This window comes from Homarus americanus, unplaced genomic scaffold, assembly GCF_018991925.1.
Source record: "Homarus americanus isolate GMGI-L3 unplaced genomic scaffold, GMGI_Hamer_2.0 scaffold31037, whole genome shotgun sequence".
NCBI lineage: Eukaryota > Metazoa > Arthropoda > Malacostraca > Decapoda > Nephropidae > Homarus > Homarus americanus.
In genome coordinates this window covers 5,462,988-5,479,127 of record NW_024722227.1, presented here as the reverse complement: position 1 = coordinate 5,479,127, position 16,140 = coordinate 5,462,988, and the positions used below count along the sequence as shown (strand labels likewise).

Genomic DNA, 16,140 nt, shown 5'->3' with positions numbered 1-16,140 from the left:
TTTCGGATAAAGGGTTGTCAACCTGTATTTAACTAAAACTATTAAGGAAAGGCTAAATCTAAATTTTAAAGCAGCTGCCAGCGGTGCCATTTGCATAGACCCTGGCTGCTTCACGCATGGCTGCCCTCAAGCGTCGCTGTAGCAACCAGCCCAGCTGCTTTTGCCTACTCTTGGCAACACTAAGAAACATTAGCTGTGATGGTAGATGTATGGAAGAAATCAAAACAAGAATATAGCAAGCAAAAACAGCATTTAATAATCTAAAAGACCTAATGAAAAGTGATATTAATTTAAGTTTGTATGGATCAGAAGCATGGACGTTTTCAGTAGACACCAGAAAGAGGTTGGAGGCCTTTGAAATGTGGTGTAATAGGTGAATGCTAAGAATAAGCTACACTGACAGGAAAATAAACGTAGTACTGTACTGTAACATGACTGGCAAATTCTTAAATAGAAATACGTTACTTGAAATGTACAGAAAAAATTGGGGATGAAGGGATAACAGAAATATTAATGGGCAAGTTGAGGGAAGGAGGGCCAGGTGAAGGCAGACTGGGATGGATGAATAAAATTAAAAGCTGGGTCTCCAAAGAGTACAAAACCTTGGAAGATTGGTAAAAATGGCCCGAGAACAGTTTAGAGTGGAAGACTCTGGTCGCCAACCTTCAGATATGAGGACAGTATACTTTGATAGATTGAAAGAAGGGTGTTAAAAAAATTTATATCGCTAAACTGAAATATTGGTAAGTGAATGATCGTTAAAAGAGGGATACCTGTAAATAAACACTGCAGTAACCAGCACTTGGCTTGGAATTATAATTTTTTTACCACAAAAAAAATAAATAAATAAATAAATATAACATACTGTAGTAATAGAGATACCCATGAATTTGTATTATTTATTATCACATGTAAAGTATAAACACTCCTCTGTTACATCAGTGTAACTATTACAGTATTATGGTAATGATGTAAAGAACAAAGAACTATATTCTGTTTATGTAATGCAAATCTATTAATATCAACTCAGGAATTGGAGGACATGACACTCAAGCTCAGCCCACCTGACTCCTTTGACCGAGCCAAGATGAATGATCTGATCAAACGCCGCTTCTTTTATGACAACTCCTTTGCCATTTATGGTGGAATTACAGGTATGTGAGTACAGTACAGTAGAATTAATTGCCATGAGGATCATCTTGTACACTTGTTGTTGTTTTTTAGATAACTATTTAGAGTTACAAATTTAAGAGTTGACATTTTTTAAATACTGTATCACACAAACAAATCAAACCTACTTAAAGTGTAACCTGCTGATTGTAGGGTAATTTACTTGATGAATGGCTGTATTCACTCTTGTTTTTCCTTATTGTTTCACAGGACAATAAGCTTAGTTTGTTTTCATTTCAAATTTTATAACGTATAATAATAGTTAACTACCATTTGAACAGGGCAGTATGACTTTGGACCAATGGGTTGTGACCTGGTAGACAACATGCTTGCAGAATGGCATAAACATTTTGTAATCCAAGAGCGTATGTTGAAGGTCAATTGTTCCATCCTCACACCTGAAACAGTCTTGAAGGCTTCTGGGCATGTAGATAAGTTTGCAGATTACATGGTTAAGGTGGGTGTACTGTTTTCTAATATAATTTGTTAAGCAAATTTAGGACATCTTGAAATATCAATGGGTAGAAGTAACTAATCAGTAGTTGATAACTTACCTATTATTCTATAACACCAAGTGACCTGTGAGATTCTGCTATCAAGATCAACCCCCTGGCAGAGTCTGTTGTGTCCAGGGGAAGCTTGACTTGTCCAGTCAAAGGTTACACTTTTTAACTGATCAATGTAAATTGCTCTAATTCTGCTCCTTATCTACCAAACCAATATGAAGCCGGTGCATCAGACTCCTAGCCTGGTGATTGCTTTAAAATTGAACGAGGTTTAAGGCCCACGGACAATCCCCTGGCCATAAGAAAACTTTGCAGGTACCATGAATTACTGTGTCAGTGTGACAATACTTGTGAAGTATGGTGCCTGAATCTTAGAAATTATTTATTAGGTTTATTAATACGAATTAATTGAACCTTTTTTGTGACCATTTAAGAAAAGATTCATATCCCTGAAGTTGCAAGGTAATTACATTGATCTCTGAACCCTGTTTTGGGGTTTGATTAGATCACTTGATTGAGATGAAGGGAAGGGGTAAAAGATTAGATGAACAGGCAAATGTTAACTTGCCCATTATCTTTGTGTAATGGTGATGATGAATTCAAGGTTTTCACAATCAATAGTTATTAGGGATTAACTAATAACCTTCTTGTTTGGAGCCCATTTTGTTGAATAATTTATCTCATTTTGTTGGGTGATATGATTTATGCATGTGGGGGGATGAATTTGTGAATTTGTCCTTTTTTATTTTGACAATAAAGGACAAACGTATCTCAAAAGAGGACAGACTGTCCTTAAAAGGACAGAGTTGGCAAATCTGCGTGGCAGCGCCATGGCCCACGCGACCCCCAAACATCAGCTGATTGCTAGTACTGTACACAGACCATTTTGCATTCCATAATTTTAGCTGTTGATTTATGAGTGTTTGTTTTAACATAATACTACAAAAAACAATGTTTTGTTTATTCTAGGAGATGGGCTGAGGTACATCTGAGTAGACTCTCAGTCTTTTTAGTATTTTGTGTGTCTCTCAAGTACCAAACTAAATTATTCCTTTGAAACAACACTTCGATTTAGTGCTAATTCGGTTTAAAGCAACCTCTCTTGGAACATATCTCGTGTTATATCAACGTTCTACTGAAGTACTATATTTTTGGTATCATTTGTTTCTGTTTGCTTTATGTTTGGTACAAAGCAAAAAATAATAATTAAAAGGCTTCATTCAAAAGTGAATTTCATCTTTGACCTTTTATGATAAATATCTAACATTCTCTCTTAAGTGCTAATGCTTTGAAATGATTTTCATTTTGATGTTCCAGATATTTAACATTATTTTAGAGAATAACAGGTCTGCTTACCAATTGTGAACACATTTAGTTTGAATAAATGGACAGCTACTCGAACATTTTCTATGAACCAATCTGTTATTTTTTTAGAAAAGGTGCATGGTTAATGGGCCAGGTTAGCATGAAAATATTATAGGTTCTCTTGCATAAAATATTTTATTAATTTAAAACAACACTAAAATGGCAGATTAAAAAGCTGGAAGTACGACCCATGTAAACAAGGTCATGACGTTCCAACGCAGCTCAGCTTCACTAAAAATGACAATAATAATTGATTATCCAGACAGATCTTTAGGGGCAAGAGGTCTGTGTGGGGTGAGTTACAGGTGGTGCCCACCTCATCTGTCGCCAACACTTTAACTCTCCTTCTTACGCATACAGTCCAAGGTGGTGGTCGAGGCAGCCGGTAACTTTCGGACCACCACTGCCGCCCACAACCACCACAGTATTATTGTCATCTTTGAGTACAGTATTGGCCAGTTGTATCCAGAAAAGAGCTTTAATATCCTTGGATCCTTTATTTAAGGAATTTATCTCTAATTTAATCTGAATTTTGTTCCAGGAGACTCATTTCATTATCCCATGCTAGAACAGCTGCCATCTAGGTGGTTGATATACTGTATTCGGTTTTGGAAGCGGATTCATTTTACATTTGGAACTGATGATGGTTTTGCATATTATGATGGAGTTGGATGTGTAAAATCTTTGAGTTTAACATTAAAAGTTGTACTCTGTAGCTAAGGGTATGAGATGAGTGACCTGATTTATATCCTTCATCTCTTGGTGGGGTTTTGTATCAGCATAGGATATGAGAATCGAAGCACTTAAACTATAATGCATAGTTGACTAGAATATTAAGATAAGAGGGAAGTTTCCCAGTGAGGTTTGCCTCGGTGAATTTGAATCCTAGTTGACTTTTGAATCGACCATTTGGCTAGAAGTTTGAAGCACAAATTCACCTTTGGTTCACTGGACAAGGACCTGCTATATATAGTAATTTACATTATCTTGAAAGCAGTGCAGCCTACTACCAGACAAGACAAATCTCTTGGCCAAGACAGGCTCTGGGAAGAGGTGTTATTTTGGGCAAAATCTTATAGGTCACTTATTTCATACCCTTGGATATGCTTCAATTTTCCTTTTTTGTGTACAGTATATCAATTTATGAGCCAATTTTAATGACAAAATCTGTTAGATTGTCTGTCTATAAGAATTCTGACTGTTGCTGTTATAGCAACTCAAGAATCACATTTATACACTAGCTATTCATTTAGGCAATTTCATACAACTTTTAAGAACTGCAGAGATTTGTATTATGTAGGGAGTGTTGTCCAGAGCATTTATCTACACCAGTGGTTTCCAACCTTTCTCATTTCAGCACCCCCCTTTCATGGAACAGGTGGCAAATGCCCCCTGGGGGGTGCTACCATCCAGGTTGAGAATCACTGATCTATATCCTGCTATTTATACTGGACTTACAGCAAGCAGATTAAAATATCAAATTTCTGGTGGATATAAGAACATAAGAATGGAGGAAACTGCAGCGGGCCTATTGGCCCATACTGGGCAGTCCCGTTTACACCCAACCCCTATTTGAAGCTATTCAGCGTATTCGAGTTAATGATGATATTTGGTAACTTGTTCCAATCATCCACTATGTTTCCAAACCAGTGTTTACCTATTTCACGCCTAAATCTAAATTTGTCTAATTTAAAACCATTGTTACGAGTTCGCTCCTGGTTGGATAGTTTGAGTACCTTTGTAATGTCCCCTTTGTTTAGCCCTGCCTTCCACTTATACACCTCTATCAGGTCGCCCCTCGCTCTATGTCTCTCGAGGGAGTGCAAAGTAAGATGCATAAATAGTTACTGATTTTTTTTAGTTATATTGCTTTTAAGTGTGAAAATATGTACAATAAGTCACCAAGACTGCCAGTGAGAGTTTTCTAGTGTTATGTGATGCCATGGGTGATTGTTGTACAGGTATTTGGTAAGAAAAATTACTCTGTGCTGTACCATTACAGAACCATTACAGAGCGTTTATCTTAAAAATAATTGAGCAGTGAGATTTATAATCGTTGTCCTGGTGTATGAAATACAGTATACTTTTTCTTTGAAATATCATGACCCTTTAATTAAAACAATGTTTTATAAATAGTATATTTTGCATATTGCAGGATGTAAAGAGTGGAGAGTGTTTCCGTCTGGACCATCTTATCAAACAGCACTTTGAGAAGAAGATGGCCGACAAGAAAACTTCTCAGGAAGAGAAAGAGATAATAAAGCGCAAAATAAATTTGCTAGAGGGAATGACAATGGTAAGAATCCCCTTACAGTATTGGCTTGACAAGAGATTTGGTGAAAGACTGGTCCCACACGGGCATGTCCAAGGTGGCTGGCAGATGTTTGTCTGTGCACTGCGCACGGGCAGATCAGGGGAGGTCTGGAACCCCTCCCTTATTCATCAGAATTTTTTTTTTTGTGCAGTATTGTACTAAAGAATTTTTGTATAGTAAAAAATAATTACCATTGACCTCAGAATATCTCCTAATATCAAGTGCACATGGCTTTAAAATGGCCTCAAAATGCTGATCACTAGTTGACAAGGGTTCGGTAACATGGATCAAATATGCTGCACTATATTAATTTTGGGGTGCTGATTTCAAATATGGCAATATAAAATGTCAGTCACATAACATATTTGTGTATATGTAGTGTAGGAATGTGAGATACGTACTTGTGTTGGTAGGGATATATTAAATGCAAGGTTGGCATTGCTGAACAGCAAGTAGGAGGAAATGCTGTCCCTAACCTCACTGTACAGAATGCAGGATTCCCTCTGCTTGTGTACTGATGTAAATGGACTGATGTCAGAGTTGGTAGAAAAACATGACCCAAAGGAATGGCAGCTTTTCATAGATTCCTCCAAGTTTAGTTTGAAAGCAGTATTGTTGCATAATGGGAATCAGAAGCCCTCAGTTCCAGTAGTGCATTCTGTAGGTTTGAAGGAAACATATAATAGTATGGATAAAATACTGACCACTATTAAAAACAAGGAGTATAGATGGCAGAACTGCAGCGATTTGAAGGTTATAGGCATTTTACTCGGCCTTCAAGGAGGGTTCACGAAATATTGCTGTTTTCTGTGTTTATGGAACAGAGCAACAGAAAAACACTACAACACACAGGACTGGCCAAAGAGAGAAGAGTCTGTTACAGGAAAAAGCAACGTTAAATATATTCCCTTGTTAGACCCAAACGATGTACTTCTACCTCCTTTACACATCAAGCTGGGACTAATGAAGAATTTTGTGAAGGTTTTGGATAAACAAGGTGATAGGTTTGTGTACTTGAGGGGAAAATTCCCACAGCTCAGTAATGCTAAAGTCAAAGAGGGTATCCTTGGGTGGCCCACAGATAAGAAAGTTACTTCGTGATGACGACTTTGAAAACAAACTGAATGAAAATGAGTTTGCTGCATGGAAATCCTTCACACCTTTAGTCAAGGGTTTCTTGAAAACAAGAAGGAAGAAAACTATTGCCAACTCGCACTTGGACTTTTTTCCTGAGAATCTGGGGGCGGTTAGTGATGAACAGGGAGAGTGATTTCATCAGGACATTAGACATATGGAGGGAAGGTACCAGGGTAGATGGGATCCTGCCATGATGGGGAACTATTGCTGGTGTTTACAATCGGAGGACAATACAACACAAAAGGATGAAATAAAATAACAAATGCCTATGCAGTGGCTAATTTAATACTTTTTGTGTCTTATGATTGTTTTCATTCTTTATTGAATTTTAGTGTGATGACGTGGAAAAAGTAACAGGAATAACGGGAAAATTAGTATTTTTCAGTTTCTGTATTTGTAAGATTTAATTTTCTGTATAACAAATAAACTGTATGTGCCCGAGAATTTTTATTGCCAGATTTTAAATCAGCACTTCAAAATTACCAAAAGGAAACTGCTCTGAACCATGTTATGGATTTTTTGTTTTTATTTGTTGTCTAGTAATATGTTGGTCAGATTTAAAAAAAAATTCTTTGGGGGTGGGGGGAGGGGGGGGGGGCTTTCAGTGCCCTCCAAAACCCCCCATCTGGGTGGGCATGCTCTGCTTGCCATGTTCCCCCACCCACAACTTCTTGGACCTTCCCCTTTTGATATTCCTGGATCTACCCCTGCTAAGTGACCACATTCTGTGGGATTGATGTTGTATGGGGTTTGACTTTTTGATGTCTTCACTGGATGCCTATGAAAATTGCTTGAAACATCTAAGGATCCCTTATCTATTTGAAATAAGGGTACAAATAAATTTGTTACATTTTTTAATCTTAAACTGTCAAGTCTCACAATTGCAGAGACCATTGTACTGTATATACAGTATAAACATTTGAGATTGATGATAAAATTTAATTTATATTTGAGTTTTTGTACAGGAAAAAAAAAATTGCCTAATAAAAAGATCCTCCCCAAAATGACATACATTGATTTAATTGCAATTTTACTGAATTAATAACTGTACAAGTTTGTTGCAGGAATCCTTTGTAAATAAGTCCTATTTATTTTCTGTCCCTATGAAAATACAGAAAATGTTTTCTCAGCTTTTTGGGTTATTTAATTTGCATTTTCTTTTCCTCCAAGTATTTCATTTCACAGCTCATTGTTGCATTCCATTACCATCATAATTGACTTGTACTTTTGCTTACCACAGCTCTTTTGTTTCCTAAGCATAGGTAAACAAACAATAATATGCCATATAAACTTCACAAAGAATTTTTTTGGCATCTACATAAGCTATAGTTTTAGATGTTTGTATTTTTGCCTGACAGGAAGAGATGGATGGCGTAGTTAAGGAATATGACATGAAATCTCCTTTGACGGGAAATGACCTTTCTGATGCTGTGGAATTCAACCTTATGTTCCCCATTTGCATTGGACCTACAGGTTTGTAATTGGAATAACCAGACATTTAGCCACCAGGAAATTATTTCAGTGGCTATTACTGTATAAGGATGGGACTCGATCTACCAGATTTAGACTATCTTATGGCTAGTTGATGCTACTTGTTTTTGAAGTTCCAAATACAGTAGTACTGTACCTCAATGCACCGGACTAATTGGGACAGATTCCACTCTGAAAAAAGTGAGTCTTTGGGGGAAGTGTAGACATAACATTGCTTATCTGGACTGTTTCAAGAAAATCCATTATTATGTTATTACTCTCTTGGTTGAAATTCAGACTAAGTTTGGTTGTCGACAGCTGTTTTCACCAATACAATTGTTTTGTACTATAAAGTGTTATTTGTAAGTAAATACAGAATTTGCCTTATGAATAAGGAGAAAACTGTATACTGTTCAGTTCTATAAATATATAAATAAGAAATAAATAAGAGTGTAGGGATATATTGTGTGTGAAAGATAAGAATGTATCTAGGAGCAACAGGCGGGAGGCAGCACAGGTGGTAGTGTGGGGTATAATTTGTGTTTGTGTTCACACTCAGGATGGGATGGAGGAAGGAAACTCACAATGCACTTTCTGTATATATATTGTTGTACAGTGCAGTGCTTAGGAGTGACTAGGTGAGGAGAAGCTTGCTCAGAGGTCCTGTAGGGCGAGGAGGTTTCTGAGGAAGCTGGGTGGTGAGGAGCTGTGAGAGATGTTGCTGGGCCGGTAAACGACTGTAGAATGGTCTCCCTGGCCAGGCATGGCCGTATTTATACAATTTACGAGGATCAGGATTTGGGGTGAGCGTAGCGAGAGGGCCAATCACAGCGGCTTAAGCGTAAGGTGTGAAACACACTGATCCTGAGCTGGAGGTTGAAGATCGAGACTAGGTCGGCGATCGTACCCCTACGTCCACTGCATAGACCTAGTCTCTCGGCGTAGCTGGCTGTACTCTGATTGGCTGGTAGGTGCGCGGCCGGAGCTCAGTTGGGAGTTGTAGGGGAGAGGATCCATTACAGTAGCTCCCTCTTCCCCCAGGATCCATTTAACACATCTTTATGAAATTTCACCATAACTCCCATATTATTTAGGTTCATTTGGTGCACAGTTGATAAAATATTATAAAATAATCAACTTCCTCGTTCTCAGTAAACATGTTTCAGAATTGGTGCTAATGGGCATATTGTATACCTGGGAGGACTCGTGTTGGACTTACTTAGATTGCATTATGTGGCTTCATTTTGAATTGGGAGAGTTTTTAACTTTTCTGCCAACTGAGAGGGTGTAAAGTAAGATTTTTTGTTCTAGGTAGATACTTTTGTTTCATCAGAAATTGTTCAACTTCAGGTAGTTGAAGTATGTACAGTACCAGGACTATGGTTTTGTTAAGTATTGGGGCTCATTACAGTGCTGTTACATAAAAAAATTATCTCTGAATTATTTGTACATGCACTCCATAAAGTATCTTTATGGAGGGGTCTGATCAATTTCAAAATGAACACCGACTCTTATTGTCTCGGTAGGTTTGTCAAAATTCTTTGTCCTTCATTATTCTGTCTAACACAAAATTATATAGATACTTTTTTGAGAGTGTGTACTATACATTATATTAGGTTGGTGAATTAGATATAATTCATAAATGATTATGACTTAGCTTTTGGGTGCCTCAGGGGATATTAAATTTTAATATTCATTTAGTATCAGTTTGCAGAGTTATCAAGTGCTTGATGTTTTCTTATTTTATGTTTTATATCCTGTATGGGTGACTTAGACTAGTCAGTTAGTAAATAAAATAAAAACTACACTGTAATTAGAACTGATAATTATTAAGTCTTATTGACAATACAGTACATTCTCAACTTTCATTAAATTTTTTCTTTTGCAGGCACCCTGAAAGGCTTCTTGAGACCAGAAACAGCTCAGGGTATTTTTGTTAATTTCAAGCGATTGTTGGAATATAATCAAGGAAAATTGCCTTTTGCATGTGCTCAGGTAAGTACATGCAGTATATTATGTTAAATCATCTTTCCTCTAATTTTGTGCTCATACTTTCACACTTGTAATTCTCCTACACTTTTTTACTTTACTTTTAGAGGAGCAACAGGTCTCAGGCCCACACTGCTGCTTCCCAGTTTACTCAATTTCCTTATGACCCCAAGCTGATTTCACTGACCATTAAAAGATCCAATGGACTGAAAGATGTAATGCAGTAATTTTGTTTCCTGATGAAAATGTGCTAGTTCCCTGTGATGGAAACATTTTTCTGAGATAAAATTATTAGAATGGATAAGTGGATAATAGCTGATTAAAGTACATTAATTTGATAATTTTTACTAGACCTACTAAAGGAAATGTAATGAATTTGATTTTTATGATGGCATAAGCTGGGTACTGTAAATGCTGGAGATAAGGTATACACAATACAGGTGTTGACCATTATACGATGGATATCTATGTGATCGATCAATTTTACGGTGTTAAAAATTTAACATCGTATACCTATATGTGATGCCTAAAGATCACCTTTACGATGGTCACTATCTGAATGTTTTTTCTGCATTGTCACTGCTATGAAAAAGTGATGTGTAATAACTGGTAATATTACGAGGTATGGTGATGCAACCCACCCGGGATGCATGGAAGGCTCTGCCCATCCCCAGTGACTGCCAGGCTGAGCAGTTGAACTGGGTCACGTATCCCAGAGAATGGTTTGCATTTGGTACAAGCTACTCTTTGTACATAAAATAATATACACTGCACCTGTATACTGTACCAGTAAATGTGACAAAAAAAAGAGTAATAATAGATTAAATAAAAGAATAAAATGCTGCGTTGCCATTTGGTAATCTTGTCATTACACACGGGACACGAGTGAGCGAGCCGAGATATCCCACGCTACCCCCCCCTCCCTTCCCTTCCCTTCCCTTCCCTTCCCTTCCCTTCCCTTCCCCATCCCCCACTACATGTGTTTACTTTCTCAAATGTACAAAATGTTTCTTCCCTTTATGTTTTTGGCCTTATGATAATTATATTTTTTAAAAATTGCACATTCTTTATGGAAGATCATATGTGCATGTAACAGGAAAAATGAAATTATGTACAGTATATGTACTCAAATTACGAGTTGAAAATAACTATAACATAGGTTTTCCCTGATTCCCTGATAATAATTATTTTATAATTATGTTTTGCACATTTTGTATGAATGTGTGTGCTTGTAGCAGTTTAAAAAATAATAACAATAATAAAAATCACGTGTCTACCTGAAATTATGAGTTAAAATATAACTGCTCCGAGTGATAACTCTGGCTTCTTCGGGGTCTCGGGAAAAGAACCCATTAGTTATTAATATCAATATGTGATCGATCACCTTACGATGGCTTTTCAAAGTTCCTAATCCCATCCTATAATAGTCAACACCTGTAGCAAGGCACATTAGTGAGTAAAATCAATGATGTAGTTGGCGAACAGTGCTTAAGAAGAGATGATTGAAATGTGGTTGTTGTTTATGAGGAAATTAAGGGTTCTTGGAGAAACAACTACTATTGACTGTTGATTGAGGCATTCAACCTGGACAAAGGTTAGCCTAGAAGCAGCAGAGCCAGACAGGGATCATTTCAGGTTATTGAAGGAGAATGAGTGAAGAAGCAGTTGACAAAATATAGAATGGAAGGACTACTGGTAGCTCTGGAATAGCTGTTTAAATGTTTAAAGCATCAGACAATGCTGGTGACCAAGTGGAGTAATGCAATTACTATATGATCATATGTATTTTTCCAGCTGATTGACTGAAAAGCATGATTGTGAATTTGATATAATTATTTTGTTCACTTTTCATAGCTAATCTACACATGCATGAAAAATGGTCTTAAAAACATTGATAATGATGATTACTCTATGCATTTACCCTTAAGCAGTGCAACAGTCATTGTTGTTATATTTAGCTGCACCTGCTCTCAGTTTTTGAGTCTGACATTTTCTGTAGATGTTTATTTGCGGTTTCACTTCAACTCCTTATCGTTTCACTCACTGCCTTACTTGTACAGTAGTTTGTATTTTTAATGTTTTTACTCCATTACATTTTTCCTTTCCATCCAGTGATTATTTCCCATTTATGAAATTTAAGGGTTTGTAATACATGTAATAGCATTTTTATCACTTAACAGGTGGGCAATGCTTATCGTAATGAAATTTCACCTCGCTCGGGTCTTCTTCGAGTAAGAGAGTTTACGATGGCTGAGATCGAACATTTCTGTGATCCCGATGATAAGAGCCACAATAAGTTCAGCCAGGTTAGTAATTTCTAATTAATTAAATGTTACTTACAAATACTTTGTTTTTTAAATGACTCGCCATATACAGTATAGTGCTAGCGGAGTAATATATCAAGCTTAGATAATGGCTGTGTCATCTGTTTTTTTACTCTCTGCTCCCTTGCTCAATCTGCTAACTCTCTTGTGCAAAGATATATTTATTCCTTTGTGTTTGACCTTATGATAATTTTTTCTTTTGCCGTTTTTTTCACACTTTGTATGTAGGATTGTGTGCACATAAAAAAAAAAGTATATTTACCTGAAACTAGGAGTTGAAAAATAACCATAACACCTCACAGCTAGGCCTGATAGGGATAGGGCTATGGGGATGTAGCTACAATTATGAGTCTAACATGGCAACAGTGCTGCCAGTGATGTTGACAAATGCAAATGATCAGAACATTATCTAAAAATCTTTATTTGTATTAGGTATTTAAAGCAGTTTATACTGTATGGTGAATGAAGTTCTGTTTTTCTTGTAACAACACAGAGAAAGAATTTAGGTTATGGTAGGCAAGCCCAGGTTGAAGGAGCTTACTGGTAAGGCTAGCCTACCGAAAGCATGTTCTGGGTAATTATTATTAGCTGTAAATGACCCCTGAAAATGCATGAATTTTAAACCCCTTAAAAATACTCTGCATATATTGTTTGACCCCCTACTTGTATAAAAATTTGATCAAAAAAATTTGAACTGTATTCGAGTTTATACAGAAATACAGTATGAGAATTTTTTAGATAATCTATAGTCTTAGCTTGATAAAATGTTTAGTACAGTAGTTTCAATTTTTTGGTTTGTTTTTATATTTGGTATATCCCTCTCTGCTGAGATCATAAATATACTGTACTGTATTTAAAATTTACTTGCAACTTGAAAAAACATCTTATTTTCTTTTTCTTTATTTCTGAAGTGCATTTGTATTTTAGGTTGTGAAATATAATTTGTACAGGTGTTAGGTTACATTTAAAAAAAATTATCCTTGTTTATTCTTGTGTGACTTGTTTAAGGATATATATAAATCATTTATTGATCTGTATCATAAGATTTCTTCAATGACTACTTTTCCCCAAAGGTTGCAGGTGTGGAGGTGACACTCTATTCAGCGTGTGCTCAAATGGATGGAGAATCTGCAAAGAGAACTACTATTGGCGAAGCTGTTCGTGGAGTAAGTTTTTTTTTTTCATTGCAAGTTTAGTCTTTTTTTCTTTCTTTTTTCACATTGTTGAGTGTGAAACGTGTGGATAATGCTGAAAAATCATAGCCTGAAGTAATTCTTTATTGTATTTTGTTTATCTAGGGCTGTTATTGGTTGTCCATACCTCATTGCTATATAGAAAACTTCAATGTCTGAAAATTTTCATGGATGCCCTGTTGCTAAAAATTTAATGCTACCAAGGTAAGTCTCCTGAAAGAAACATGGAATTTTTGGTACAGTATTAAAAAATATGCCCCCCCAAAAAAACCGAGACTTAAATGAATTTTATCAGTACTATTCTCTTTGTTATAGTGTTGGCTACAAGATGCAATATAATTAATATTGATACACAACATGGGCACAAAAATAATTGAAAAGGAAAATAAATTATTTTACCATTTGAGAATCATATTTTTGCTATTTTCTCAAAAAATATTAGTGATATCAGAAATATGATTAATACATTGGAAAGCTCATAAAATTCCACTTCTTGCAGTGTATAGTACTTAAACATTTGGCTCTGACAGTTTTGAGCTAGCAGATTGTGAACGTATTGGTGTGTATTTTTTCTCACGTTTATTAGAAGTGATGAAAAATAGCTATATACCTGTATTATTATTATTATTATTATTATTATTATTATTATTATGATGCTTATGTTACAGAGCAATCAGTTATGAAGCCAAAGATATATGGTTTATGCCAATAAAAACATGTTTTGGGGGGTACATTGACAAAGCAAAAATGAAAAAAAAGGACATTCACCGTGTGCAGTCTCGCCTGCCCTGTGGGCCTCAGAGATGGATGTGATCTTGGAACTGGAAAACTTAAAACTTATCTTGTGTGCGAGAGGGTTAACAGAGGCACTAACAGCATTAAAAACATCAATGGGGGAAGATATATGGTGGTTCCCAACTCCGTTTTTTACAAACAAATAATAGACAGAAAAATACATACATCATCATCAAGAATATTTACAATGTCTTGGATGAAGGTAGGCAACCTGGTGAAGATGAGGAAGAACAAGATAAGCATACCAGGCTATGGTAAGCATGCACCCCCCCCCTTCCCCCACCCAACAGGTATATTTGGGGGGAAAACAATTATAGTATAATCTTACAAACTGATCAAGCATGATATAAACAGTAAAGAAATGCATATCCTTACCACAGGTTGGCATCATGGTGTCTGTGTGGTGCAGTTGGGTGAGGTTGGCAATACAAGATAAACAATACTAATTTATTGGCAGAATGATGTACAGGACACTTGTTTTACTATTTTATTACTATTTACAGTCCTTATTATTAACTCCAGTAATTGATCATGAATCTGCTCATGGTCGTCAAGAGTCCCCAACTACTGTACACTTGCCCTTGGTGGCTGGTGGTTTGAAAAAGGTAGGTAGTGAGGCATGTGAAGTCCAAGGGCAAGATCCTTATATCACTAAAGCTGAGATAAGAAAGGAGACTAGGAGGATTGCATAAGATAAATGCCTACTTGGCAACAAAATCTACCCAGTAATGATTCAAACCATACCACGAAATTACAAAACCTCATATGACGTGAACTGAGGCTGAGGCGTTAAGTGGCTGCAGCAAATTTTATTTTGGAGAAACCGGATACGGGTGTTCCACAAGAACCATTGAGCACAAGGCTGATGTTTGTCATAACACTCAAAAACTCGCTAGTTGCCCACACAGACAATGAAGGACATTTGCCCTGGTGGAGTGGGTCAAGAATTATACACCAAGGCGTAGATAAGATCAGGGAAGCTTTGGAATCAATTCACATCACCTTGCAACTTAACACAAAGTCAGACTGCATGTTGAGGACCAACGCAGCAAGGAAAATGACAACACATGATTGGAGGGTCGTGGAAGAGGTCGCAGTGGCAGCAGACCAATCAAAGGACCCGATGTAGCTCCACCCTGTTTCTGGAATTGCAAGATTTGAATTAGTAGCATGATTTTGATGTATCATTTACTCTGAGGAAGACTGTAAGGTCGAAGCATGTTGAGAATACAATTTCCAACATCCGCTTGTTTGCTTTGCTACCACACTGCTATCTGTCCTAATGCTTTAGCTTTTAGATTTTGAAATTATATTTGGCAGCATTTCATGAATACTTTCACATACGCACCGGGCCAGGGTGCCGCTGGCCGTACCCCCCCAAGCTGGGTAAATCAAGAAAAGTCAACTGCAGGTACTCCTCGACTTACGACAACCCGTACGTACGACCGCCGTGGTTGTATAAAATATTTATCAAATTACGTATTTTCTAGTACCAACGTTAGTGATTGCGCTGTGTACTGACAAAATTTTTGTTTGTAATTCTCTTTAAAATGGCTGGCAAGAGTAAAAGTAAGAGTTCTCGTGGTACTGAGAAGAAAAAGAGACGCCCATTTTAGAATTTTAATGTACTGTATTATTTTCGCCTTTTCGACTTATGACTTGGTCGTCGGGACGGAACCCCGTCGTAAGTCGAGGAGAGACTGTATTCCAAAAATATTTTTACCCTTTTTAAATGATAAAACAATAAAAAAGAAGTAAGAAAAACTATACAGTGGTCCCTCGGTTAACGAGCACAATCCGTTCCAGCAGGTTGCTCGTTAACCGAAAAACTCATTAACCGAAACCATTGTTTCAATGGGTTTTTGGGTAATTGGTTC

The 16,140-nt window shown here is 36.7% G+C and overlaps 1 protein-coding gene across 2 annotated transcripts in view; it reads left to right on the top strand.

Annotated features, from left to right (window-relative positions):
• The window catches only part of LOC121862329 (glycine--tRNA ligase-like), a 52,573-nt gene that overhangs the window by 14,791 nt on the left and 21,642 nt on the right, over positions 1 to 16,140 (top strand). For both annotated transcript variants that reach the window (XM_042360523.1, XM_042360522.1), the window contains exons 3-9: positions 1,031 to 1,154; positions 1,452 to 1,627; positions 5,197 to 5,337; positions 7,851 to 7,965; positions 9,851 to 9,957; positions 12,132 to 12,257; positions 13,349 to 13,441. In XM_042360523.1, coding sequence (XP_042216457.1) covers positions 1,031 to 1,154; positions 1,452 to 1,627; positions 5,197 to 5,337; positions 7,851 to 7,965; positions 9,851 to 9,957; positions 12,132 to 12,257; positions 13,349 to 13,441 — 882 coding nt within the window. The remainder of the gene's footprint in view (positions 1 to 1,030; positions 1,155 to 1,451; positions 1,628 to 5,196; positions 5,338 to 7,850; positions 7,966 to 9,850; positions 9,958 to 12,131; positions 12,258 to 13,348; positions 13,442 to 16,140) is intronic.